General features: G+C 54.7%; 2 protein-coding genes across 5 annotated transcripts in view; one reads left to right on the forward strand and one right to left on the reverse strand.

Annotated features, from left to right (window-relative positions):
* The first annotated feature begins 1596 nt into the window (after positions 1-1596).
* Positions 1597-21921, forward strand: VASP (vasodilator stimulated phosphoprotein). 4 transcript variants are annotated; one of them, XM_008970731.4, is made up of 13 exons: positions 1597-2787; positions 12855-13026; positions 13121-13286; positions 16245-16329; positions 17090-17139; positions 17262-17503; positions 17643-17740; positions 18555-18606; positions 18756-18792; positions 19011-19056; positions 19492-19582; positions 20874-20931; positions 21073-21921. In XM_008970731.4, the coding sequence occupies exons 1-13, from the start codon at positions 2783-2785 to the stop codon at positions 21108-21110; spliced, it is 1140 nt and encodes a 379-aa protein (XP_008968979.1). In that variant the 5' UTR covers positions 1597-2782; the 3' UTR covers positions 21111-21921. The 4 variants fall into 4 exon arrangements, with proteins under 4 accessions (XP_008968979.1, XP_003817563.1, XP_008968980.1 ...); XM_003817515.6 differs by having other exon boundaries at positions 2196-2787; positions 17640-17740; XM_008970732.4 differs by having other exon boundaries at positions 2435-2787; positions 17640-17740; positions 18759-18792.
* Positions 21922-22698: 777 nt separating this feature from the next.
* Positions 22699-25176, reverse strand: part of OPA3 (outer mitochondrial membrane lipid metabolism regulator OPA3) — a 61079-nt gene continuing 58601 nt past the window's right edge. The window contains exon 2 of the mRNA XM_003817517.6: positions 22699-24391. Within this exon, the coding sequence (XP_003817565.1) occupies positions 23991-24391 (401 nt within the window). The 3' untranslated portion in view covers positions 22699-23990. The remainder of the gene's footprint in view (positions 24392-25176) is intronic.

A 25176-nucleotide genomic window follows, 5' to 3' on the forward strand; every position in this document is an offset into this window, starting at 1 on the left:
CTCAAGTGATCCACCCGCCTCGGCCTCCCAAAGTGCTGGGATTACAGGCGTGAGCCACTGTGCCCAGCCTCCCCTGTCCTCTTGATGAACATTTAAGCTATTTCCAATTTCTTGCTCTCACATCACTGCTACCGTAAAGATCGTTATGTACATATGCAAGCGTTCTCTTACGCAGGGGTCTTGCTACCTGTTTTGTACAGCACTTAAGCTAAGAAGAGTTTTTTTACAGTTTTTAAGCATTGTAAGAAAAAAGAAAAACTGAAGAGTGTGTAAACCAGACCCTATGTCTAGCATATCTAAAATATTTCCTATTTGAACTTTTACAGAAAATGTTTGCCGGCTGGGCTTGGTGACTCACACCTCCAATCCCAGCAGTTTGGGAGGCTGAGCCAGGCAGATCACTTTAGTCCAGGAGTTTGAGACCAGCCTGGGCAACACAGCTAAACCCTGTCTCTACAAAAAATTAGCCTGGCATGGTGGTGTGGACCTACAGTCCCAGCTACTCAGTGGGCTGAGGTTAGAGGATCGAATGAGCCCTGGTTATGCTACTGCACTCCGGCATGGGCAACAAAGACCCTGTCTCCAACAAACAAACAAACAAACAAACAAACAAACAAAAAACCATGTTTGCTGTTGTTGTAGTGTAGGTGGCACCCAGAAATGCCACCCCTCCTATGTCACAGATGGGAAAGCTGAGACCCAGAGAGGAGAACACAGTTACCCAAGGTCACACTGAACTGGTAACTCATTCAACTAGGTAAGTTTGTTGAGCTGCTGAGCCGGGCCTGGCTGGGGTGAGTGAGGTCCAGAAATTGATTAAGTCAACTGGGTGCAGTGGCTCATGCCTGTAATCCTAGCACTTTGGGAGACTGAGGCAGGCAGATCACCTGAGGTCATAAGTTTGAGACCAGCCTGGCCAACATGGTGAAATCCCATCTCTACTAAAAATACAAAAATTAGTTGGGCTTGGTGGCCCGTGCCTGTAATCCCAGCTACTTAGGAGGCTGAGGCAGGAGAATTGCTTGAACCCAGGAGGGGGAGGTTGCAGTAAGCGGGGATCGAGCCAGCGCCCTCCAGCCTGGGTGACAGCGACAGACTACATCTCAAAAAAAAGAAAAAAAGAAATTTAGTCTACCCATTCTCCCAGACAACTCAGCCTGAGGAAACACATTGAGAAACAATGATAACCTCCGAGGAACAGGGTTCAAGGTCTCCCAGAGTGGGGTGGAGAAGGGGAGGGGAATTAATGTCAAAGCTTGGCCTGGAAGGATGACGTGCTCCCCAGGTAAAGGAGGTCAGGACAACATCAACATCCGGACATGGGACTCGGCTTGGACATACGCTGGAAAAGTGGATTCTCTCACATAGTCAGCTGGCCCTGAGAATTGTTGGTTTTACACTCAGACCTTGGTGGCTTTCCGGGTTCTGGGGGCTCAGGCAAGAGGGCCATAGGCCAGATTCATTCCCTGTCTCCAGGCCTCAGTTTACCCGTGTGTAAATATGGAACTAACTGATTTCCCAGGGCTCGGGCGCCTCACCCGAACCAGGTGGCGCTCTACCCAAGGGGCGCGACCAAATCAGTGACGTCACTCGGGGCGGGGCCGGCAAGACACGCTGCGGAAGCCTCAGAGGGTGTCTGGACTCAGCCCGGAGCCGGCGTGTGGGGGCGGGGGCTCCCGGGAGGGTCTCCTCACCTCCGGGCCCTCCTGAGGGCTGGGATGATCCTGCTGTCCTCCGCAGGCGAAACTGAGTCAGAGCGGGGCGTGCGTGGGCCGGAGGCTTTACACACCAAAGAAGCCGGCGCCTCCTGCCCACCCTGGGCGAATGCCAGGCCCCCCACTCCCGCACTCCTCGCCAGTCCCCACGTCCACCCCACCCCACCCCCGACCCTGCGGCTGTGAGTCAGCGACCGACCGCGCCCCCTTGGCCCACTTCCTCCTCACCTTCCCGGGGCGGGCGGGGTTGGGTGAGAGGGGTTGGGCCCTACTCCCCCGACTTCCACTCCCGTGCGGGTGGGTGGCTCGCCCCTTAGTAACCTCTCCGAAATTGACAGAAGAGAAACGCTGGGGAGGGGCGGTGTCCCGAAGATGGGATTTCAGGGAGAAAATCTGAGACCACTTGCTTAACTTGAGGGTCCTCCTCGACCCCCAAAATTGAGCGGAGTACGAGATGGAGAAGTCGATGGGGAAAGAAATCGCGCCCCTTCCGAGACCCTCCTCAGAATTCCCACAGTGGGAGCGAACTAGGAAGCAAGGGAGGTCCCCTTCCCCTTCACCGAGCTTGCCCTTCCAGGTGGGGGTGACTCCCAGGGTGCACCCCTGGGCTACAACGTTGGGGAGAGGAGCGAGATCGCGGAAGCCAAGGGTGCAGAGTTGCCCTTTTAAGCGCCCTCCACCCCCTCGCCTGGAGGCGCACGCGGCCCCTTTAAGGCGCGGGGCATTGTGGGTGCGGGGAGTGGAATTTTGGAACGAAATGTAACGAAGAGAAGTACAGTAGTAAGAGTAACACTGTAGCCGCCACCGGCAAGGGGTGCGCGCCGGGGAGCGGACGCTGCATCCCCTTTCTGCCGCAGGAACCTCTCATCAGACCGCCTGAGGGAAGCGGCGCCCGGAGACCCGTTCCGGCCCGGTCCACATTCTCCCCAGGAAGCCGGACTCTATGGGGCGGGACCCTGGGGGAGCCTGAGCCGAGCCCGGAGCCAGTCCCGAACCCCTGAACCTCCAGCCAGGGGCGCCCCGGGAGCAGCCAGCCCGTGGGCGAGCCGCCCGCCCGCCGAGCAGCCATGAGGTGAGCCGGACCTGCCCCCCGACCCGTCCCCGCCCGGGCGGGCTCCGCGCCCCGCCTTTGTCCCCCTCCCCCCCAGCTAGCTCCGGGCTGGAATTTGGGGACAGATCCTTGGGAGCCTCGGATTTGAGCTGAATCCCCTTGGACGCGCCCCAAAACCATCGATCACTTCTCCACGACTGACTTCCCAAGCTCGGGGGGTGGTGGCGGTGAGGTTCTCCTGGGAGCCCTCAAGATTTGGGGGCGCTCGGAGGACTCCCGAATTGTTAAGACTCTTTTTAGAGGACCTCAAAGTTGGCAGCGACTCCCCGCAGGGATGCCAGGATTGAGGCAGGGCTCAGACTCTCCTCCCCCTCCCCCCAAACTTCAGCTCGAGGTCCGGGAAGGATTGTGGGGGACAGATTTGGGAGACCCTGGGACTTGGAAGAGAGACTGAGACTCAGACCCTGGGTGTGCAGGTCCCCCGTTTACGTGGTGCTGGAAAAAGTCTCCCCAAGTGGGACCGCGCTCCTTAACTTCGGGGGTACTTCTTAATCCCCTGGATTTTGGGGGTCACTTAGGTCTTCCTGTGGAGGAGGCTGGTGTGAACCGATCCAGGGACCCGGACGCAGCCTCCGGAGTCTGGTGGGACCCCCCTCTTCCCCGTCGCTCCGCACACAATCTGCTTAACTGGCCGTGCCTAGGACCGAGCGGGCGCTCGGAGCAGAGGGCGGCTCCCCGCCTCGGGCCATAAGGGCGGCCCGGCTCCCCCACCTGCGCGGCCCTGGGGAGGGAGGGGGCGCGGCAGCTGGGGGAAGGGGGCCTTTGTCTTCCTGACTCACCTGTCGAGACAGCTGGTGTGGGGGGCGGGCACCGAGCGCTGTAGGCCGGCTGCCTTCCCCACCACGGCCCGTCCCCCTTTGCTCACCGCCCCCCTATCCACCCGGAGCCTTGGGGTTGGAGGAGGGGGAGCTGGAAAGCTTCAAGGTCATAGCCCTCTTCCCTAGGGACCCAGGCTTCCCAGATAATTCCAGCTATCTTCCCAGGAATTTAATCCTGGGGGTGGCGGCCTAAGGGACCCAGGGATTTGGTCTGGCCGGGGCCTCCCCCGAACTCCTGGGCTCACCTGAGGGCGGGGCCAGTGTGGGCAGGGGGGCCCAACCATCCCCCCTATTCTTCCCTCCCCTGGCCCCCCATAATCTCTCCCATGGGGCCAGAGCCTGACAATACTATCTCCCTTCCTCTACTCTCTCTGGGACTTCCTGCCCCAAAGCCCCCAGCCTGAGCAGGGAGGCCCCTGGGGACGGCTGGGGATTAACCCCGTGGTGCCCACATCCCCCGCATTTCCTGAACCCCTGCCCTTTGACATCGGAGTGGCGTGGCATTCCTTTTTATGACCACTAGAGAATCCCCCTCCCGCGTTTGTTCCTTCTGATGTGAAAGGCATGGCTGGAAAATTTGGAGCAAGGAGGACACCCACAGATACCCTCAAGACTTCCTGCCTATCCGCTCCCCATTATAGCAACATCCCTTCCAAGTCCGCCCTGGAGAGGGGTCAGTTTAGGGAGCGTCGCTCTCTTCCTTCGCCCTCTTCCTCCGGGACTCTTCTCTCCCCTTGCCCCCCAGCCCCGCCCCTCCACCCCCCCTCGCGTTTCCGGTCCCAGGCTCGGTGGAAGGCGGATGGCGGATGTCCGAGTTAGTGCTGCCTCACTCACTGCAACCGTAAAAGGGCAGGAGCGGTGTCTGGGCCGGCCCCCTGTCCTCCCCACCACCCCCACCCCCACCCCCACCACCACCACCACCACCACCACCAGCCCTGGAAGCCCTGGCCCTCCCACAAGGCCCACCTCTTGCTGTGGTGGTGGCCAAGCATCCCGTCTTGTGGGGGTGCTGGGGTGGGGTGTGGTGCAGAAATGACCAGATGCCTGTCCCACCAAAAGGCCACTCCCACCTTTCCAGGGGGTCTCCCCTGCAGGTGGTCACACCCGACTTCCTGGGCTGTGCCTCTTCTCCAAGGACAGCCAGGATTCAAAACCCATGCCCCTATTACCCAGCTGGGGAAACTGAGGCTCAAAGAGAAAAAGACATGGCCAAGATCCCTCAGAAATTCCTAGGCAACGTTGGAGGGGTGGAGGAGCCTAGGATCCTCTGATTTCTGGCTGGTTTGGCTGGGGACAGTCCTGGGGGCAGTTGGAAGAGAGGATGTTAAGATGGAAAATTACAAGATATAGTTCTTTTTCTCCCAGTTTGACAAATATTTGTTGAGTGTTGGCTGTGTCCGGGACTGGAGCTGGGGTGCTGGGAAGACAGAAGCGAGGCAGAGGTCTAGAATCTCAGGGCAGAAGGGACTTGGGGAGAACTGGGGTCCATTTCTTTCTTCTTCCAATAATAGCTATTTTTATTTTTAAAAAATAAGAGACCATTTGATCAATCATCTATTTTATGTGGGGCATTTTTGTGCCTGACAGCAATTCTGGCTGTTTTTTTTTTTTTTTTTTTGAGACGGAAATTTTGCTCTTGTTGCCCAGGCTGGAGTGAAATGGCATGATCTCGGCTCACTGCAACCTCCGTCTCCTGGGTTCAAGCGATTCTCCTGCCTCAACCTTCCGAGTAGCTGGGACTACAGGTGCCTGCCACTATGCCCGGCTAATTTTTATATTTTTAGTAGAGATAGGGTTTCACCGTGATGGCCAGGCTGGTCTCGAACTCTTAACCTCAGGTGATCCGCCTGCCTGTACCTCCTAAAGTGTTATTATTACAGACGTCAGCCACCACACCTGGCCCCTCATGGCAGTTCGAACAATGATACTATTACAACCTTGTGGCCTCCCCACCCCGGTACTCAGTTTATAGATGGGGAAACTGAGGCACAGGAAAGTTAGGCAAGGTGCCTATTAAAGTCAAACAGGGCCAGGCACCGGGGCTCATGCCTGTAATCCTAACACTTTGGGAGGCCAAGGCAGAAGGATCGCTTGAGCCCAGGAGTTTGAGAACAGCCTGGGCAATATGGTGTAACCCCATCTCTACAAAATATACAAAAATTAGCTGGGTGTGGTGGCATGCGCCTGTAGTTCCAGCTACTCTGGAGGCTGAGGCGAGAGGATCGTTTGAGCTGGGGAGGTTGAGGCCGCAATGAGTCATATTCTTGCCACTGCACTCCAGCCTGGGTGACAAAGTGAGACCCTGTCTCAAAAAAAAAAAATAAAATAGAGATAACATGCTTTCCGTGTTCTTAATGAAGAAAAAGAAAAAAAAAAGGAACATGCTTTCACTGTGAAAACACTTAAGATAATTCAGATAAGCCAAATGAAACCGAAGCTGCAACATTTATCTTCCTATTCACTTATGGGAAACTGAGGCCCACCAGGAGGAAGGGACTAGAGTAGCCCCATCCCTGACAAAAGAAGATTTGTCCTTTGGAAGGGTGGTGTATATGTATCATAGGTTTTATGGTATAAGGAGGGTATGGGCTAAGTCTTGGGTTCAGGGGACAGTGAAGGGAAGGGTGACTGTAGTCTGGAAGTTTTGTGAAAACCGGATTCACCATGCTTGATTACCTCTGGTGATGGGAAGCTCTCTCCTTCCTGTGGAGCGTGTACCAAGTTACAGTTGCTGCGTTTAGGGCTTTTTGTCCATTATCTCTTTTAATCCTTACAATGAACCCAGTGAGTTATTGTTTCCAGGGCTGGAAACTGAGTTTCAGAGAGGCAAAGCCACACAACAAGGAGGCAACTTGAACCGTCTTTTCATCCGCCATGTGCTAGAGTTTTCCAAAATGTGGGGACTTGCAGGGAGGAGTGGGTCCTGGGCTGGCTGGAAAATTAAAGTGTTCTCATGTCCAATGGAAGGTTCTAGACTTCGGGAGAACACACTGGAAATGGGCAGAACTCCTTTCCATCTCACAGCCCCCGCATCCCCGTTTTATGGCTATGGGATTTTCGTGCTGGCTTTTGTATAGTTTACAGTTTTATTTATTGAATTTAAGTAGTGAGTTAGGTTTTTATAGGTAATTTCATGATAAGAAAATAAATAATAAGCAGTTTGAAATACTTATTGAAATTATTGAATTGGTGGCTGGGCCTGGTGGCTCATGCCTGTAATCCCAGCACTTTGGGAGGTCGAGGCAGGCAGATCACCTGAGGTCAGGAGTTTGAGGCCAGCCTGGCCAATGTGGCAAACGCCCAAACCCCATCTCTACTAAAAATAGAAACATTAGCCTGGCGTGGTGGCACACGTTTGTAATCCCAGACACTCAGGAGGCTGAGGCAGGAGAATCGCTTGAACTCGGGAAGTGGAGGCTGGGAGGCTGAGGCAGGAGAATTGCTTGAACCTGGGAGGTGGAGGCTGCAGTAAGCTGAGATTACACCACTGCCAGCCTGGGTGCAGAGTGAGAGACTCTGTCTCAAAAGATAAATGGTACAAAATATTTGTTTCTTCCCTCCCCAGTTCCTGAGTTCCCCTCAATGGAGGCAGCCACAGTTAGTGTCTTGGGAAACAGTCTCTGCATATATCACCACTCTGAGTGCAGATATATTTATATATGCTCCTCACTGTTTTTTTTTTTTTTTTTTGAGATGGAGTCTCGCTCTGTCGCCCAGGCTGGAGTGCAGTGGCGCGATCTCAGCTCACTGCAACCTCCACCTCCCAGGTTCAAGCGATTCTCCTGCCTCACCTCCTGAGTAGCTGGAATTACAGGCACGCGCCACCACGCCCAGCAAATTTTTCTATTTTTAGTAGAGACAGGGTTTCACCATGTTGGTCAGGCTGGTCTCAAACTCCTGACATCAAGAGGTCCGCCTGCTTCGGCCTCCCAAAGTGCTGGGATTACAGGCTTGAGCCACTGCGCCTAGCCTACCTTTTTTGTTTGTTTGTTTTTGTTTTTGAGACGGAGTCTTCCTCTGTCCCCCAGGCTGGGGTGCAGTGGCGTGATCTTGGCTCACTGCAACCTCCGCCTCCCGGGTTCACGTGATTCTCCTGCCTCAGCCTCCCAAGTAGCTGGGATTACAGGCGCCCGCCACCACGCCTGGCTAATTTTTTGTATTTTTAGTAGAGACGGGGTTTCGCTATGTTGCCCAGACTGGTCTCAAACTCCTGACCTTGTGATCCGCCCGCCTTGGCCTCCCAAAGTGCTGGGATTACAGGCATGAGCCACCGCACCCGACCTTTTCTTTTTTTGTAAAGCCTCTGATCAACACTACCTTGTACTTTGGCTTTTAAAAATTTCAATTTAGCTCTGCTTCTTCATCTTTAAATGAAGTTAAGAACTTGTGGGAACTTCGTTTCAACTATGAGCCCCTCTGCTTACTTGCTGTGTGATCTGGGGCAAGTGCCTTCACTCCTCTGTGCCTGCAATTCCCCCTTGTCAAAAGGGTGAGCGTCAGAGCCTATCCCATGAGGTTGTAGAGTCATGCAGCAGGGAAATTGGTGTCAAGCACCAAGAAGAGTGTCTGGGACCCAGGCTGACTGAGAAATGTTAGGTGCCCTTGGTAAAAGTTTGCCTTTTTTTGAGAGGGAGTCTTGCTCTGTCGCCTAGGCTGGAGTGCAAGTGACCTGAACGTGGCTCACTGCAGCCTCATCCTCTTGAACTCAAGTGATCCTCCTGCCTCACCCTCCTGAGTAGCTGGGACTACAGGCAAGCGCCGCCACACCCAGCTAATTTTAAAATTTTTTGTACAGACGGAGGTCACCATCTTGCCCAAGCCAGTCTCTCTCCTTTTTTTTTTTTTTTTTTTTTTTTTGAGACAGAGTCTCGCTCTGTCTCCCAGGCTGGAGTGCAGTGGCCTGAGATCGGCTCACTGCAACCACCTCCTGGGTTCAGTGATTCCCCTGCCTCAGCCTCCTGGGTAGCTGGGATTACAAGCATGAGCCACCACGCCTGGCTAATTTTTGTATTTTTAGTAGGCATAGGGTTTCACCATGTTGGCCAGGCTAGTCTCGAACTCTTGACCTCAAGAGATCCACCTGCTTTGGCCGCCCAAAGTTCTGGGATTACAGGCATAAGCCACCACACCCAGCCTTCCCAAGCCAATCTCAAACTCTTGGGCTCAAGTGATCCTCCTGCCTCAGCCTCCCAAAGTGCTGGGATTACAGGCATAAGCCACCATACCCAGCCTTCCCAAGCCAATCTCAAACTCTTGGGCTCAAGTGATCCTCCTGCCTCAGCCTCCCAAAGTGCTGGGATTACAGGTGTGAGCCACCTCCCCTGGCCAAAGTTTGCCTTTTTTTACAGATGTTTCGTAACTATTGAGTCCCTACTATGTGTTGGACACCATTCTAGGTTCTGGGGACACAGCAGTGAACAATTGGGACACAAATTTCTGCCTTTTTGGCAGCGGAGACAGACAAATATTGTGTTGGGCAGGGGTCACTGCTATGAAATGTGCAGCAGGGGATGAAAAGGAGAGAAGCGTTTCCAGCTAAGGGAGGGAGGGACGGCTTCTTGGAAGGGGTGACATCTAAGGAGAGACCTGAAAGTGGGGAGAGGCTAGGCCTGAGGAAGAAGCAGCACACAGGCCCGAGGCAGGAATGTGTCTGGCCTGCGGGAAGAGCAGCATGGGGGTAGGAGGCCTAGGGTCTGGAACAGAGTCCCCAAGGGACAGTGGAGCGGGAAGAAATGAGATCTGAGGACACACAGATCACGGAGGCCCTGGAGAGAACTTGGCATTGATTCCGTAGGAGCCTGGAGCCTTCAAGAAGAAGAAGAGACATCCCACCTTGTAGGTTTTTGTTAGTTTGTTTTGTTTTTTAGAGATGGGGGGGGTCTCACTGTGTTGCCCAGGCTGGTCTTGAACTTCTGGACTCAAGCAATCCTCCTGCCTCGGCCTCTCAAAGTGCTGGGATTACAGGCATGAGCCACCGTTCCCCGCCCCACCTTGTGTTTTAACAGGATCCTTCTGTTACAATGGGTATAGTGTTCCCTGGAGAGGGGCAAGACCACCCCTTGGTCACCCAGCAGGCGCCCTGTTCTCCGGCCAGTCCACAGCCTCAGTAGGGCAGGGCTGCCTGGGAGAGCAAAGTGCAGCCAGGGCGGGGCAGCAGCAGCCCCGGGCTCCTGGCCAGAGTCGGCCCTGGGTGTGGGTGGCAGGTGTGGGTGAGGCCGAGGCCTTAACCCTGCCTTGCCAGGGGCAGCAGGAGCCAGAAACAGCCCCCGAGGCTGTGCTTGTCTGGAAAGGGCACCTGGTGTTTGGGTGGGGCCCACACAGTTCCCGGTGGTTAAGGCTTGGGAGCCTGAATTCACATCTTCACTCTATTCCTCACTAGCTGTGTGACTGTGGGCAAGTCACTCAACCTCTCTGGGCCTCTAGTTCTCACCTGCAAAATTAGGTTGAGTGGCTCTCTGGATAAGCTGCAGTGAGAATAAAATGAGTGACTTTGGGGGAGGGGCTTAAGGCCCCTGATCCACCTGAAATGCCTAGTAAGAGGGAGATGGCACAATTAGGTAAATTTGAGGGTCCCTACCCCAGGTCCCTACCCACAGCTGAGTCTGCCTAGGGACTTTCCCTGCCCTGACTTCCCAGCGTCAGTGTCACACTCAGCCCCCAGCCCTCCTAGAGACAGAGGCTTTGCGGGGGGTGTCTAATTTCTGTCCCCGGAAACCTCTGACCACCAACTTCCCCATTTCAGGAAAAAGCCTGGTGTGGGTGGGGTGGGGAGGAGACCAGTGCTTCCCCTTCCCCTGTGTGACCTTGGGCAAGTCACTTCCTGTTTGAGTTCCTGTCTAGGCCTGAGTTTCCTCACTGGGGGAGAGGGGATTGAACCTCCCAGAGGGGCTGGTGGGAGGGTCCCGAGGGTTGTAGCTGTCCCGGGCCCCAGTGGTGCCCACGAGACGGATGTTGACAGTTACTGAGCTCTCGGCGTGTGCTGGACGCTGTACCAAGCACTTAACTTTTTTTCTTTTTTTTTTGAAACAGAGTTTCGCTCTGTTGCCCAGGCTGGAGTGCAATGGCATGATCTCAGCTCACTGCAGCCTCCACCTCCTGGGTTCAAGCGATTCTCCTGCGTCAGCCTCCTGAGTAGCTCAGACTACAGGTGCACACCACCACGCCCAGCTAATCTTTGTACGTTTTTGTAGAGATGGGAGTTCACCATGTTGCCCAGGCTGGTCTCGAACACCTGAGTTCAAGCGATCCATTCACCTCAGCTTCCCAACATGCTGTAATTACAGGCGTGAGCTACCACTCCCGGCTGTACCAAGCCCTTTAGGTGCCCAGATTCATGTGCCCCTCCCCCACTGCCCTGGAGGTGGGGACTGTCATTTTCCCAGTTCACAGGCAAGAAGAGGTCTTGAGTGGGAAGGTCATGTGCCTGAGTCACATGAAGTAGGTGGCTCAGTGGGGATTTGAACCCAGGTCTGGGGATATCAGCTCCTGAACTCTGCACCAGTTTACTGACACCTCCCACCCAGGCTAAGTCAGATGTTGCCTTTTCCAGGAAGTCCTGCCTGACTCTCCAGGCTGGGGCAGGCGTTCCTTCAGGGCACCCCCAGACCCTGGGCTCCTTGGTCCTGTCCCTGGGTTGGTACTGTCTGGGGACAGCTGTGTCTCCCACACTGGACTGTGAGCCCCAGGAGGGTGGTGCCGGGGCTGTCTGGGTCACTGCTGTGTCTTCATCCCCAGCCCCACCCAATACAGGCCAGACACAGAGCAGGGAGTATCTGGGGAATGGCCGCTAGTGCCCTGGGGAGCCAGGCGATGGGTGGGCAGCGGGAAGTCCCTTTGGAGGAAGAGCTCAGAGGTCTGGGATGGGTCCCCAACCTGCTGCAGGCCTCACACTTCCCCTCCCAAGCCTCAGCTTCTTCCTGAGCAGGCAGTGGGGGGGCGGGGGGGGGCGGGGGTGCGTAGAGATAGGGAAACAGGTCAGGCAGGGGCTGGTCCCTAGTGCAGCTCTGGGCTCTTGGCCTCCTTCTGGCCCCTCTGTCTTCCCTCCTGCCCTCTGCTCTGCTAACCTGCATCCCCCCGACTGGCGTTGGCCTCGGCCTCTTACACCCCTCAGCCTGTCTCTCCATCTTTATCTTTTCCTTCTTATTAGTTTTGTTGTGTTGTTTTTTATTTTTCATTAAAAAAGTTTTTTTGTGGACTGGGTGTGGTGGCTCACCCCTGTAATCCCAGCACTTTGTGGGGCTGAGGCAAATGGATCACTTGAGCCCAGGAGTTCGAGACCAGTCTGACCAACATGGTGAAACCTCGTCTCTACTAAAAATACAAAAAATTAGCTGGGCTTGGTGGTGCATGCCTGTGATTCCAGCTACTCAGGAGGCTGAGGCACGAGAATGGCTTGAACCTGGGAGGCAGAGGTTGCCGGTGAGCCGAGGTCATGCCACTGTATTACAGCCCGGGTGACAGAGTGAGACTCTGTCTCAAAAAAAAAAAAAAAAAAACATTAGTCGGGTGTGGTGGTGCATGCTTGTAGTCCCAGCTACTTGGGAGGCTGAAGTGGGAGGATCGCTTGAGCTCAGGAGGTCGAGGCCACATTCCAACCTGGGTGACAGAGAGCAAGACTCTGTCTCAAAAACAAAAATAAAAATAATAATAATTATTATTATTATTAGAGATGGGGTCTCACTATGTTGCCCAGGCTGGTCTGAAATGCTTGGGCTCAAGTGATCCTCCTGCCTCAACCTCCAAAGTGCTGGGATTACAGGTGTGAGACACCGCGCCAAGACCATCTTTATCTCTTTCTGTGTCTGCCTCTTCCTCCAGGTCCCCTGTCTGCCCATCCTTTTTCCCCACCCCTCCCCCATCTGTTCATCTGTCTGTCTGTCTGTCTGTCTGCCTTTCAGTCTGTCTCTCTCCTCTTTGTCAACCCAACTCTCCCTTTCCCACCTCTCTCTGCGTCTGTCTCTTCCACTTCCAGTTTCTCCCTCCCCGTGTCTGCCTGTCTGTCTCTTGCATCTCGTTTGTGTGTTTGCCTGTCTCTCCTGATCTGATTTTCTCTCCTGATCTGTCTCCCCCGTCTCTTTCTGTCCACGTGGCTCCTGCCTCCCTCTGTGTCACTCTCTTCCTTCCACACTCTGTCTTTGTCCCTTGGAATCTCCCAGGAGAGACCCATATAAAAAGGTGACTGGCCCCTCTCCCTTTTCCTCCCGCCTGCAGCGAGACGGTCATCTGTTCCAGCCGGGCCACTGTGATGCTTTATGATGATGGCAACAAGCGATGGCTCCCTGCTGGCACGGGTCCCCAGGCCTTCAGCCGCGTCCAGATCTACCACAACCCCACGGCCAATTCCTTTCGCGTCGTGGGCCGGAAGATGCAGCCCGACCAGCAGGTGCAGCTTCCTGCCGGCCCCCTCTGCGGGCTGAACCCCTACCAGCCCCACCCCTGCGCCCGCCGCCCCTCACCCCCCTTTCCCCTCCCACCAGGTGGTCATCAACTGTGCCATCGTCCGGGGTGTCAAGTATAACCAGGCCACCCCCAACTTCCATCAGTGGCGCGACGCTCGCCAGGTCTGGGGCCTCAACTTCGGCAGCAAGGAGGATGCGGCCCAGTTTGCCGCCGGCATGGCCAGTGCCCTAGAGGCGTTGGAAGGTCAGAAATGGCGGCGGGCAAAGGGGACCAGTGAATGCGGCTGTGTGGCCTGGGGCTGCCGCTTTACCCTGCTGGGACTTGGTTTACTCGTCGGTAAAATGGAGCGAATTCATTGTTATCATGGAAAATTATCACTAGGATTTTGTGCATTCCAGTGTGACCGTGTGCGCCTATGTATAAAATGCACCATTGGCCCGGCGCCGTGGCTCATGCCTGTAATCTCAGCACTTTGGGAGGCCGAGGCACGCGGATTACCTGAGGTCAGGAGTTTCACCGTGCCCAACATGGTGAAATTGCGTCTGTATTAAAATTCAAAAATTAGCTGGGCGTGGTGGTGCGCGCCTGTAATCCCAGCTATTCGGGATGCTGAGGGACGAGAAGTGTTTGAACCCAGGAGGTGTAGGTTGCAGTGAGCCGAGATCAGGCCACTGCACTTCAGCCTGGCGACAGAGCAAGATTCCGTCTCAGAAAGAAAACAAACACAAAAAAAATGCACGATTACTCAGGGATCAGTACTCCATGAACTTTACACAGGCACACTCCCGGGAAACCACCTCCCAGATCAAGACATAGGTAGGTCCCGCCCCAGAAACAGGATCTCGCTCTGTTGCCCAGGCTGGTGTGCACTGGCACAATCATGGCTCTCTGCAGCCTTCACCTCCTGGGCTCAAGTGATCCTCTTGCCTCAGCCTCCTAAGTAGCTGGGAATACAGGTGTGCACCACCATACTCGGCTCTTTTTTTGTTTTGTTTTTTGAGACAGAGTCTTGCTCTGTCACCCAGGCTGGAGTGCAGTGGTGCAACCTCAGCTCACTGCAACCTCCACCTCCCGGGTTCGCGTGATTCTCCTGCCTCAGCCTCCTGAGTAGCTGGGATTACAGGCATGTGCCACCATGCCCAAGCTATTTTTTTGTATTTTGTTTTTATTTTTATTTTTTTTGAGACAGAGTCTCACTCTGTCACCCAGGCTGGAGTACAGTGGCACGATATTGCCTCACTGCAACCTCCGCCTCCCGGGTTCAAGCGATTCTCCTGCCCTAGCCTCCCGAGTAGCTGGGACTATAGGCGTGAGCCACCACGCCCGGGTAATTTTTTGTATCTTTAGTAGAGACAAGGTTTCACCGTGTTAGCCAGGATGGTCTCTATCTCCTGACCTTGTGATCCGCCCGCCTAGGCCTCCCAGAGTGCTGGGATTACAGGCATGAGCCACTACACCCAGCCCAGTTGCTTTTTTTTTTTTTTTTTTTTTTTTTTTTTGGGAGACGGAGTCTCGCTCTGTCCCCAGGTTGGAGTGCAGTGGCGCGATCTCCGCTCACTGCAAGCTCTGCCTCCCGGGTAAATTCCATTCTCCTGCCTCAGCCTCCTGAGTAGCTGGGACTACAGGCACCCGCCACCACATCCAGCTAATTTTTTGTATTTTTAGTAGAGACGGGGTTTCACCGTGTTAGCCAGGATGGTCTCGATCTCCTGACCTCGTGATCCGCCCGCCTCGGCCTCCGAAAGTGCTGGGATTACAGGCGTGAGCCACTGCGCCCGGCCTCTTTTTTTTTTTTTTTTTTTAATATGGAGTCTCACTCTGTCTCTCAGGCTGGAGTGCAGTGGTGTGATCTCAGTTCACTGCAACCTCCGCCTCCTGGGTTTAAGCAATTCTGCCTCAGCCTCCCGAGTAGATGGAACTATAGGTGCGCACCAACATGCCTGTCTAATTTTTGTAGTTTTAGTAGAGACGGGGTTTCGCAATGTTGGCCAGGCTGGTCTCGAACTCCTGACCTCAGGTGATCCACTCGCCTCGGCCTCCCAGAGTGCTGAGATTACAGGCGCGAGTCACGCGCCCAGCCCAGTTGCTATTTCTTAAACCTTAACGTGCACATGAATCACCTGGGGATCTGGTTAAAGTGCAGGCTGTGGTGCAGGTGGGCTGGGCGGACTGAGACTCCACATTCTCACAAGTGCCCTGGTGATACCCAGGCTGCTGGTCTGCGGACGTGACTGAGTAGTGAGGTTTTAGGTGACTGCCGTGCATCTGGCCTGGAATCACTGCTGTAGAACTGAAAGTCACCAAATGCAGGGGTGTTTGCTTCGTGGGACAACTTCTGTGCTAATGCGGAAGGGGCTTGCTCCTCTGGGGCACACAGAAAAATACAGTGGGCTTCAGTTTAGTCATCTGTAAATTGGGGCTAATTCATTGTTAATTCGTAGCCAATTCAATTCAGGTGCTAGGGCCAGAGGCCTGGAGGTAGGTGAGGAAGAAGCTCTTTACCTTTCCAGGTTCTTAGGTAAGGTCCAAGTGGCTGTAACAGTGGTTAAGAGCTAGCCAGGGGCCAGGTGCGGTGGCTCACGCCTGTAATCTCAGCACTTTGGGAGGCTGAGGCGAGTGGATCACTTGAGGTCAGGAGTTCGAGACCAGCCTAGCCAACATGGTGAAATCCCGTCTCTATTAAAAATACAAAAATTAGCCAGGCATGGTGGCAGGCGCCTGTAATCCCAGCTACTCAGGAGGCTGAGGCAGGAGAATCTCTTGAACCCGGGAGGCGGAGGCTGTGGTGAGCCGTGATTGCACCGCTGCACTCCAGCCTGGGTGACAGAGTGAGACTCTGTCTCGAAACAAACCAACAGTGGTTAAGAGCCTGGCTGCTGGAATCAGCCTGAATGCAAGTCTTGTTCCTGCACATTCCACCCTGGAGAAATTTGGGGCAAGTGACTGTTCCCCGGGCCTTAGCTTCTCCTGTCACTGGGACATCACAACAGCACCTACCTTAGGGCAACTCAGGCCAGGGAAGTTGGTGCTGCCTCACCTCCCAATGTGCGTCCTCCTGGGCCTGGAGCCTCAGGGCCTCTGGAAGGAGGAAGTGAGCGCCTCTGGGCAGGATTCCTGGGAGGCCTGGGAGAGCAAGGGAAGCGCCAAGAGCTGAGCAGAGTTCCGGGACTGACTCATGGCCCTTTCTCTCTCACCTTCCAGGAGGTGGGCCCCCTCCACCCCCAGCACTTCCCACCTGGTCGGTCCCGAACGGCCCCTCCCCGGAGGAGGTGGAGCAGCAGAAAAGGTGGGGCTGGGCCCTGGGTGGGGAACCTTAGCCGCTGCCAGAGTTCCATATGTTCTGGAACCCTTGACTCCTAGAGTTCAGAACCCAGCCAACTTGCAGTTTTCAGAATGTTCAAGAAACTTCTGACACTCAGAGTTGCAGAACCTCCTGGCCCCTGCAGATTCCTGGAAATCAGAATATGGTGGTTGAAAGAATCTTGTGGCTGGGCGTGGTGGCTCACGCCTGTAATCCCAGCACTCTGGGAGGCCGAGGCGGGCAGATCGCCTGAGGTCAGGAGTTTGAGACCAGCCTGGCCAACATGGCGAAATCCCGTCTCTACTGAAGATAACAAAAATTAGCCGGGCATGGTGGCGCCCGTGCCTGTAATCCCAGCTCGGCAGGCTGAGGCAGGAGAATCGCTTGAACCCGGGAGGCAGAGGTTGCAGTGAGCCAAGATCGAGCCACTGCACTCCAGCCTGGGTGACAGAGTCTCAAAAAAAAAAAAGAAAAGAAAGAATCTTGGGCATTTTGTAATTCGGTGTTCCTGACAGTTTAGTGACTGGGATCTCGCATCCTGATCTCTCCCTGTCGCTGCCCTGCCCTCCATTCCCTCTACTCTCACCCAGCCCCCTTCTTGGTTCCCTAGGGGAGGAAGGCTTGGGTGAGGATTAGGAGCCAGCCTCCCCGGAGACCTCTGAGAGAGAGGACGGAGGTCGCTGGCCCCTTCGCTGGCCATCCTTAGGGCCCTGATTGACGGCAGCTCCCTCGCCTCCCCCCACAGGCAGCAGCCCGGCCCGTCGGAGCACATAGAGCGCCGGGTCTCCAATGCAGGTGATGTTCAGATAGCTTCGGGAGTTGGGAGGGGGCCTCCCTGGAGGAAGTGGCCAGCCAGCTGGACAGTGAAGAATGAGGCTTCTCTCTCTCAGCTGCCCCCTTTTCTGTGTTTGTTTCAGGAGGCCCACCTGCTCCCCCCGCTGGGGGTCCACCCCCACCACCAGGACCTCCCCCTCCTCCAGGTCCGCCCCCACCCCCAGGTTTGCCCCCCTCGGGGGTCCCAGCTGCAGTGCATGGAGCAGGGGGAGGACCACCCCCTGCACCCCCTCTCCCGGCAGCACAGGGCCTTGGTGGTGGGGGAGCTGGAGCCCCAGGCCTGGCCGCAGCTATTGCTGGAGCCAAACTCAGGAAAGTCAGCAAGGTGAGGGGCCAGGAGAGGTGGGCAGGGGGCAACAGGGCTTTTATGGGGGATGAGGCCAGGGCTGCCGGCGGTGTCATTGGGCTGGAAGGCCAAAAGGCCTGCCCCTAAAGCTCCTGCCCCTTTTAAATTTCTCCAGCAGGAGGAGGCCTCAGGGGGGCCCACAGCCCCCAAAGCTGAGAGTGGTCGAAGCGGAGGTGGGGGACTCATGGAAGAGATGAACGCCATGCTGGCCCGGAGGTGAGCCTGAGCCTGGACCCCCAAGTCACCTGGAGTTCCAGTTCAGTAGGGCCCAGTCAAGGGAGGGCTCCAATTCCTGTTTAGTTTGTTTCTTTTGGTGAATGTTCCCCCTTTGATAACCAGGTTTGGGATATAATGGTGGGGTTTGTCATGAAATGGCTGAGGCTTGCAACCACCTAGGTAGCCTGTAGAATGTTCTAAAACCCAGAATTCTAGAACCGTAGGAGATCCTGCCTCAGAATTTTGGGAACTCAGGTTCCTGCAATCTCAGTGTTCCAACACAGCACCGCTCCACCCTCGGAATCTTACTGTTCCCTAATATAAGAATCATAGAACCTCCTCCACCCTGATTCTAGAACCACAATCTCTTGAATTTTTTTTTTTTTTTTTTGAGATGGAGTCTTGCTCTGTGACCCAGGCTGGAGTGCAGTGGTACGATCTCGGTCCACTGCAACCTCCGCCTCCTGGGTTCAGGCAGTTCTTCTGCCTCAGCCTCCTAAGTAGCCGGGATTACAGGAATGAGTCACCACACCCAGCTAATTTTTGTATTTTTAGTAGACACAGGATTTCACCATGTCGGCCAGGCTGGTCTTGAACTCTTGACCTCAAGAGATCCACCTGCTTCAGCCTCTCAAAGTGCTGGCATTACAGGCCACTGCGCCCAGCACAATCTCTTGAATTTCTAAAACTAGAGTTTCCTTAGGTTTTTGGAGTTCCAGAATTCTATGCACTAGGATCTACATTTCTAGAACTCCCCTCAGAAGGGGATGGGTTGGGTGACAGAAGCACATGTTTTTGCTTTTCTCTCCTGCAGAAGGAAAGCCACGCAGGTTGGGGAGAAAACCCCCAAGGATGAATCTGCCAATGTAAGTCAGGGACTCTTCTTGCCCTACATCTCTTAGGCCGTACCATGAGGGTAGGGATAGTGGGATGTGTAGGGTTTGAACCTGAAAGAGGAAATGGGCAGAGGTGTGTGTGGCAGGGGCTGGCTCATGGCAGTTTTATTTCCTACCAGCAGGAGGAGCCAGAGGCCAGAGTCCCGGCCCAGAGTGGTGAGTGAGTGCCCAGTCCAGCCACAGGAACTACAAATCCCAGAATACCCTGTTCTCACATGTTAAGCACCCTTATAGGAGAGTCAGGGCGAATGGTGCTGGGGATTGTAGTCTCCTGAGATGGGGCTTTGATCAGGGGCTGATGAGGTTGGGGGAGTAAGATTGACTGGGGGGCAGTCTTTTGTCCCTGATCTTTCTGATTTCTTGCCTATCCCCAGAATCTGTGCGGAGACCCTGGGAAAAGAACAGCACAACCTTGCCAAGGTAGGCCATCGGTCCTGGGGCCCTTGGGGAGGTCAAGGCGGGCAGATTGCTTGAGCCCAGGAGGTCAAGACCAGCCTGGGCAACATGGCGACACCCCATCTCTACAAAAATTAGCCAGGCGTGGTGGCACTTACCTGTGGTCCCAGCTACTCGGGAGGCTGAGGTGGGAGGATTACTTGAGCCCAGGAAGTTGAGGCCTCAGCAAGCCATCATCGTGCCTGCACTCCAGCCTGGGAAATAGAATGTGACTGTCTCAAAACAAAACAAAACAAACCAAAACCAAAAAAAAAAAAAAAAAAAAAACTGGGGCCCCAAAAATACTTGGACTTGCCCAATTTATAAGGCAGAGCTCAATGTGATCCCTGGAATAGGAGGCGGGGAAGCAGGTCCTCTCTCTAATCTCATTGCTGTCCCAAACCACACCAACTCCCCCAGGATGAAGTCGTCTTCTTCGGTGACCACTTCCGAGACCCAACCCTGCACGCCCAGCTCCAGTGATTACTCGGACCTACAGAGGGTGAAACAGGTAACTTCGAGGGGAGGTTGGGGACCACAGCAAGAGAGATCTAGGTCTGGCCCCGGCCACTGGCATGCCGTATGATCCTAGATAACATCTCAGAAACCTCAGGTTTCCAATCTGACAAATGGAGAAACTGGATTGGGTCAAGGATGACCGAGACTCCACACCCCCTTTTCTGGCACCTGTGACAGACATTATTAATCTATCACCGGGCTCATTCCCGATGAGTGCCTTGAATTCTTTCCGCACATTGACCCAGCTGTCCATCACCAATTGGAGTTGGCAGGAGGCTGGAACGCGCTTGCCAACCTTGGTACTGGATGTTCTCCAGTACTTTTCCGGCTCCAAGGATCCAGAATTCTTCCCTAGAATCCTCCAGTCACTCTGCGACCTTGACAGCGATGTCATGGTGTCGAGGTAGGGGTAGGTCTCAAACCTACTCCCCCTGGCTTTTCCATCGACAAGAAAGAGGGGACTCTGGCAGGGCACGGTGGCTCATGTGTGTAATTTCAGCACATTGCGAGGCTGAGGTGGGAGCATTGCTTGAGGCCAGGAGTTTGAGACCAGCCTGGGGCAACATCGGGAGACCCCATCTCTAAAAATAACTTTTAAAAGTTACCTGAGAAGGCCAGGTGCGGTGGCTCATGCCTGTAATCCCAGCACTTTGGGAGGCCGAGGTGGGTGGATCACCTGAGGTCAGGGGTTCAAGACCAGCCTGGCCAACATGGTGAAACCCATCGCTACTAAAAATACAAAAATTAGGCCGGGAATGGTGGCTCACAGCCATAATCCCAGCAGTTTGGAAGGCTGATGGGGACGGATCACGTGAAGTCAAAAGTTCGAGACCAGCCTGGCCAACATGGCGAAACCCTGTCTCTACTAAAAATACAAAAATTAGCTGGGCCTTGTGGGGGGCGCCTGTAATCCAGTTATTTGGGCGGCTGAGGCAGGAGACTCGCTTGAACCCGGGAGCCAGAGATTGCAGTCAGCCGAGATTGGGCCACTGCACTCCAGTCTGGGCGACAGGGAGACTCTGTTTCAAAAAAAAAAAAAAAAAAGAAAAAGAAAAAGTTACCTGATTGTGGTGGCAGGTGCCTGTGGTCCCAGCTACTTGGGAGGCTAAGGCGGGAGGATTACCTGAGCCTGGGAAGTTGAGGCTGCAATGAGCTGTGATCGTGCCATTGCACCCTAGCCTGGGCAACAGAGCAAGGTCCCTTCTCAAAAAATAAAAGAAGGGGGATTCATTCCTGCAAGTCCCGGTACCCCCTCCTGATTAGTTTTACCCCATTAATTTTAGGAGCTTCTGGAAGAGGTGAAGAAGGAATTGCAGAAAGTGAAAGAGGAAATCATTGAAGGTGAGGTGGTTTGGTTTGGTTTGGTTTTGTTCTTAAGCATTTACTTATTTTGGAGTCATCATGTCCCTGGGCAAGAGCCCTGTTTTGGAAGGGAGGAGGCAGAGACTCTGCCCCTGACCTCTGCTCCTTGTTTCCTTCCAGCCTTCGTCCAGGAGCTGAGGAAGCGGGGTTCTCCCTGACCACAGGGACCCAGAAGACCCGCTTCTCCTTTCCGCACACCCCACCTGTCACCCTGCTTTCCCTGCCTCTACTTGACTTGGAATTGGCTGAAGACTACACAGGAATGCATCGTTCCCACTCCCCATCCCACTTGGAAAACTCCAAGGGGGTGTGGCTTCCCTGCTCACACCCACACTGGCTGCTGATTGGCTGGGGAGGCCCCCGCCCTTTTCTCCCTTTGGTCCTTCCCCTCTGCCATCCCCTTGGGGCCGGTCCCTCTGCTGGGGATGCACCAATGAACCCCACAGGAAGGGGGAAGGAAGGAGGGAATTTCACATTCCCTTGTTCTAGATTCACTTTAACGCTTAATGCCTTCAAAGTTTTGTTTTTTTAAGAAAAAAAATATATATATATTTGGGTTTTGGGAGAAAAGGGAAATTTTTTTTTTCTCTTTGGTTTTGATAAAATGGGATGTGGGAGTTTTTAAATGCTATAGCCCTGGGCTTGCCCCATTTGGGGCAGCTATTTAAGGGGAGGGGATGTCTCACTGGGCTGGGGGTGAGACATCCCCCCACCCCAGGGACTCCCCTTCCCTCTGGCTCCTTCCCCTTTTCTATGAGGAAATAAGATGCTGTAACTTTTTGGAACCTCAGTTTTTTTATTTTTTATTTGGGTAGGTTTTGGGGTCCAGGCCATTTTTTTTACCCCTTGGAGGAAATAAGATGAGGGAGAAAGGAAAAGGGGAGGAAACTTCTCCCCTCCCACCTTCACCTTTAGCTTCTTGAAAATGGGCCCCTGCAGAATAAATCTGCCAGTTTTTATAAATGCTAAGATCTCTGGAGTGATTTGAAGGCCTGTTCTGATGGGGATGGAGGTGTGCTCGGCCCCCGGTGCCCCTCCAGGAAGATTTGATCCTCTGCTGAGAACCCGTGCCTCCTCCCAGGAATCCACCTTCCCTTCATCTTCCTTCCCACCCTGCATATTGCGCCTGCTCACTCATCCTCAGGCCCGCAGCCAGGATGATCTCTGCCCCCTCCAGCCTCCCTCCCCATGCCCCTTAGGAGGCCACTTCCTCCCCATCCCACCCTGCCCTTCACCACCCTAGGGGAGGCCAGAAGCAGCCTCACTTTGTGTAGCCTTGGGCAAGTCCATTTGCTTACCTCAGGCCTCAGTTTCTGATTTGGGAAAGGGCTCATAAGATGATTCTCTGCCCCCACTCTACCACTCTCCCAGCTTCTTTCCTCTTTTTTTTTTTTTTTTTTTTTTTTAATGAGTTGGGGTCTTGCTCTTTTACCCAGGCTGGAGTGTAGTGGCAGGATCACAGCTCACTGCAGCCTTGAACTCCTGGGCTCAAGGGATCCTCCTGCCTCAGCCTCCCAAGTAGCTGGAACTACAGGCGTTTGGTATGACGCCTAGCTAATATTTTCATTTTTCGTAGAGATGCGGTCTTGCTGTGTTGCCCAGGCTGGTCTCTAACTCCTGGCCTCGAGCAGTCCTCCTGCTTTGGCCTCTTAAAGTGCTGGAATTACAGGCGTGAGCCACTGTGTCCGGCCTTCTTTCCTAATTTCAATGACATTTTGCAGACGCACATTATGGTTCTCAGACACGTTCTTAAGATCTTTACCCCAGAGCTCCTTTAATTAGAAAACGCTGACAGTCGATTTATAAAGTAGCATTCAGAGTCACAGAGCTCATCCATGCCCCCTTCAGTTGTCGGGTGGGTAGGTCATATGGCCTGGTGGAATACCCCGCTTGGACAGGGGGACCTCTGGGCGGAGGGACAGGTAGTCCCCCTGGAGGAGGCCTTTGCGTGAAGGAGGGCGGAGGAGGACCTGGACCAGTCCAAAGGCAGGAAGGAAGGGCGATCCCTGAGTACCGTGAGGGGCAGATTTGGAGGGAAGTTGGGCGAACTGACGATGACTTAGGTAGTAAAGGGACAGGCCGGTCCCTAGCAAAGGCAACTGAAGAGGACAGCGAGGGAGGACCGGATAAAAGGACAGTAGCAGTAGGCCCAGGACTGGGGACTGGTGACCAAGTGACTGAGCCTGAAAGCCAGAATGGACTAGCCCTGGTCAAGACCGGTTTTTCCTCCCAAAAGGCCACGTTCTGCTGGAACAGACCACAGAATGCCGGGCTGGGAGGCGTTTCCCTGGAAGACCCAGCACAGCCATGCCAGTGGGGTGCGCCATAGGCGGAAGAAGAGGGGGGTTCTGTTGGATCGATCCACTCAGGGAGGGGAGGATGTCAATGACAGGTACTAAAATGGATTAAGGTCAGGAGCCGCAGGGTGGTGACTCATTGGAGCTAACGCAGTCCAGGATTCACCCCCACCTTTCCCCCTAAGACTGAGGTAGATGGAAGGGGGCGGGTCGGGAAGTCCGTAGGAACTTTGTGCAGCTTTACAATGGTCTGTACCAATGAGGAGGAGGTAGGTGGTGTTCGGTGCAAAGGATGAGCGTCCTAGGGGAAGGGTCCACTCAGGTGAGTGAGGGTGCGGGTGACAGAATGAGAGGTGGCTAAATCCAGGTGCAGAATTTTGTTTTGCCAAAAGAGGTGGACGTCCCGCTGGCCTACCTAGCGGTAGGGAGGTGGGGTCTGATAAAAGACGCTGTCTTTCCAAAGTGCTCAACAAATGCGCTGGCAGGGGCGGGGTGGGATAGGGCGGGGTCCTTCTTGGAACGTTCCACCTGCAGGAGGCGGAGAGTCCCAGTGGAAGGTACCACTGGGCAGGTTAGTAGGGAGGTTGGATCAGCTCCAGCCCAGGATCTCTCCGGCGCCCTCGAAGGACTGGGTGGTGTCAGCTGGGCCGGTCCAGGATGGGACAGTGCGGAGAATAGGCCAAGACAGAGACTTCGCAGTCCAGACAGCAGTCACCTCCAAGACCAGGGCCCCGAGACCTCCTATTTCTCCGACGCCGGCGCAACTGGGGGTGCAGGCGGCGGGTCTCGGAGGCAGAGGTGGGCTCGCACCTCCTGCAGCTGAGCGCGCAGCTCCTCCAGGGCGAGCTGCGTCGACGTCGCCTGCACCTGCGCCTGCAACTCCTCGAGCGCCAGCCCCAAGTGGCCCACCTCGCCCCGCAGCGCCTCCCTGGCAACGCGTCGCTCCTTTTCCTTGCGGCGCTGCTGCAACTGGTGGCGCCAGTACTCCAGCATCAGGCAGCTGCAGGCGGTGATGAAGATGATGCCCTCGCCCAGCAGCTCCGCGCCCAGCTCGGCGGCTGCACCCTCGTTCAGCGGCTTGATGGCAGCGGCATTGAAACCCATGATGCGCATTTTGGTCCGCATCTCCAGCCAGTGGTACACTGCAGGAAAAGACAGGAGTCAGGGGTCTTTTGCAGGGCAGCCTCCTATAAGCCCCGACCCTCTGTGCTTCGATGTCCCCGTTGTAGCAATGGGGATGTGGTCACCACAATCGGACGCGTGCTGGCGGGGACGCCTTAACGAAGACAAGCGGCAGGCCTCACACCCAGAATCCTCTAGGGAAAACTTCCTTAACTAATGACTTACTCATGTGAAGGTGGAGTGTCAGCTTTTGCATCGTTATAAACACAGAAGATGCTGATGCTTCTCTTTTTTTGAGCCAGGGTTTCGCTCTGTCGTCCAGGCTGGAGTGCAGTGCCGAGATCACGGCTTACTGCAGCCTCGAATTCCTGGGCTCAAGCGATCCTCCTCCCGCCTCAGCCTCCAGAGTAGCTAGGACAACGTGTGCGCGCCATCATGCCTGGCTAATTTTTAAATTTTTTGTAGAAATGGGGGCTCCTTGCGTTGCCCAGGTTGGTCTCGAACTCCTGGGCTCAAGCGATCCTCCTGCCAAAGCCTCCCAAAGTGCTGGGACTACAGGTGTGAGCCACGGTGCCCGGCCCTGAGGCTAACTCTTAATTCCATCAATAATTCATACTTCGCTGGGCGCGGTGGCTCACGCCTGTAATCCCAGCACTTTGAGAGGCCAAGGCGGGTGGCTCAGTTGAGGTCAGGAGTTTGAGACCAGCCTGGCCAAGACGGTGAAACCCCGTCTCTACTAAAAATACAAAAATTAGCCGGGCGTGATGGCGCGTGCCTCTAATACCAGCTACTCTGGAGGTTGAAG

Source organism: Pan paniscus, chromosome 20 (assembly GCF_029289425.2).
Source record: "Pan paniscus chromosome 20, NHGRI_mPanPan1-v2.0_pri, whole genome shotgun sequence".
In the NCBI taxonomy this organism is placed as follows: Eukaryota; Metazoa; Chordata; class Mammalia; order Primates; family Hominidae; genus Pan; species Pan paniscus.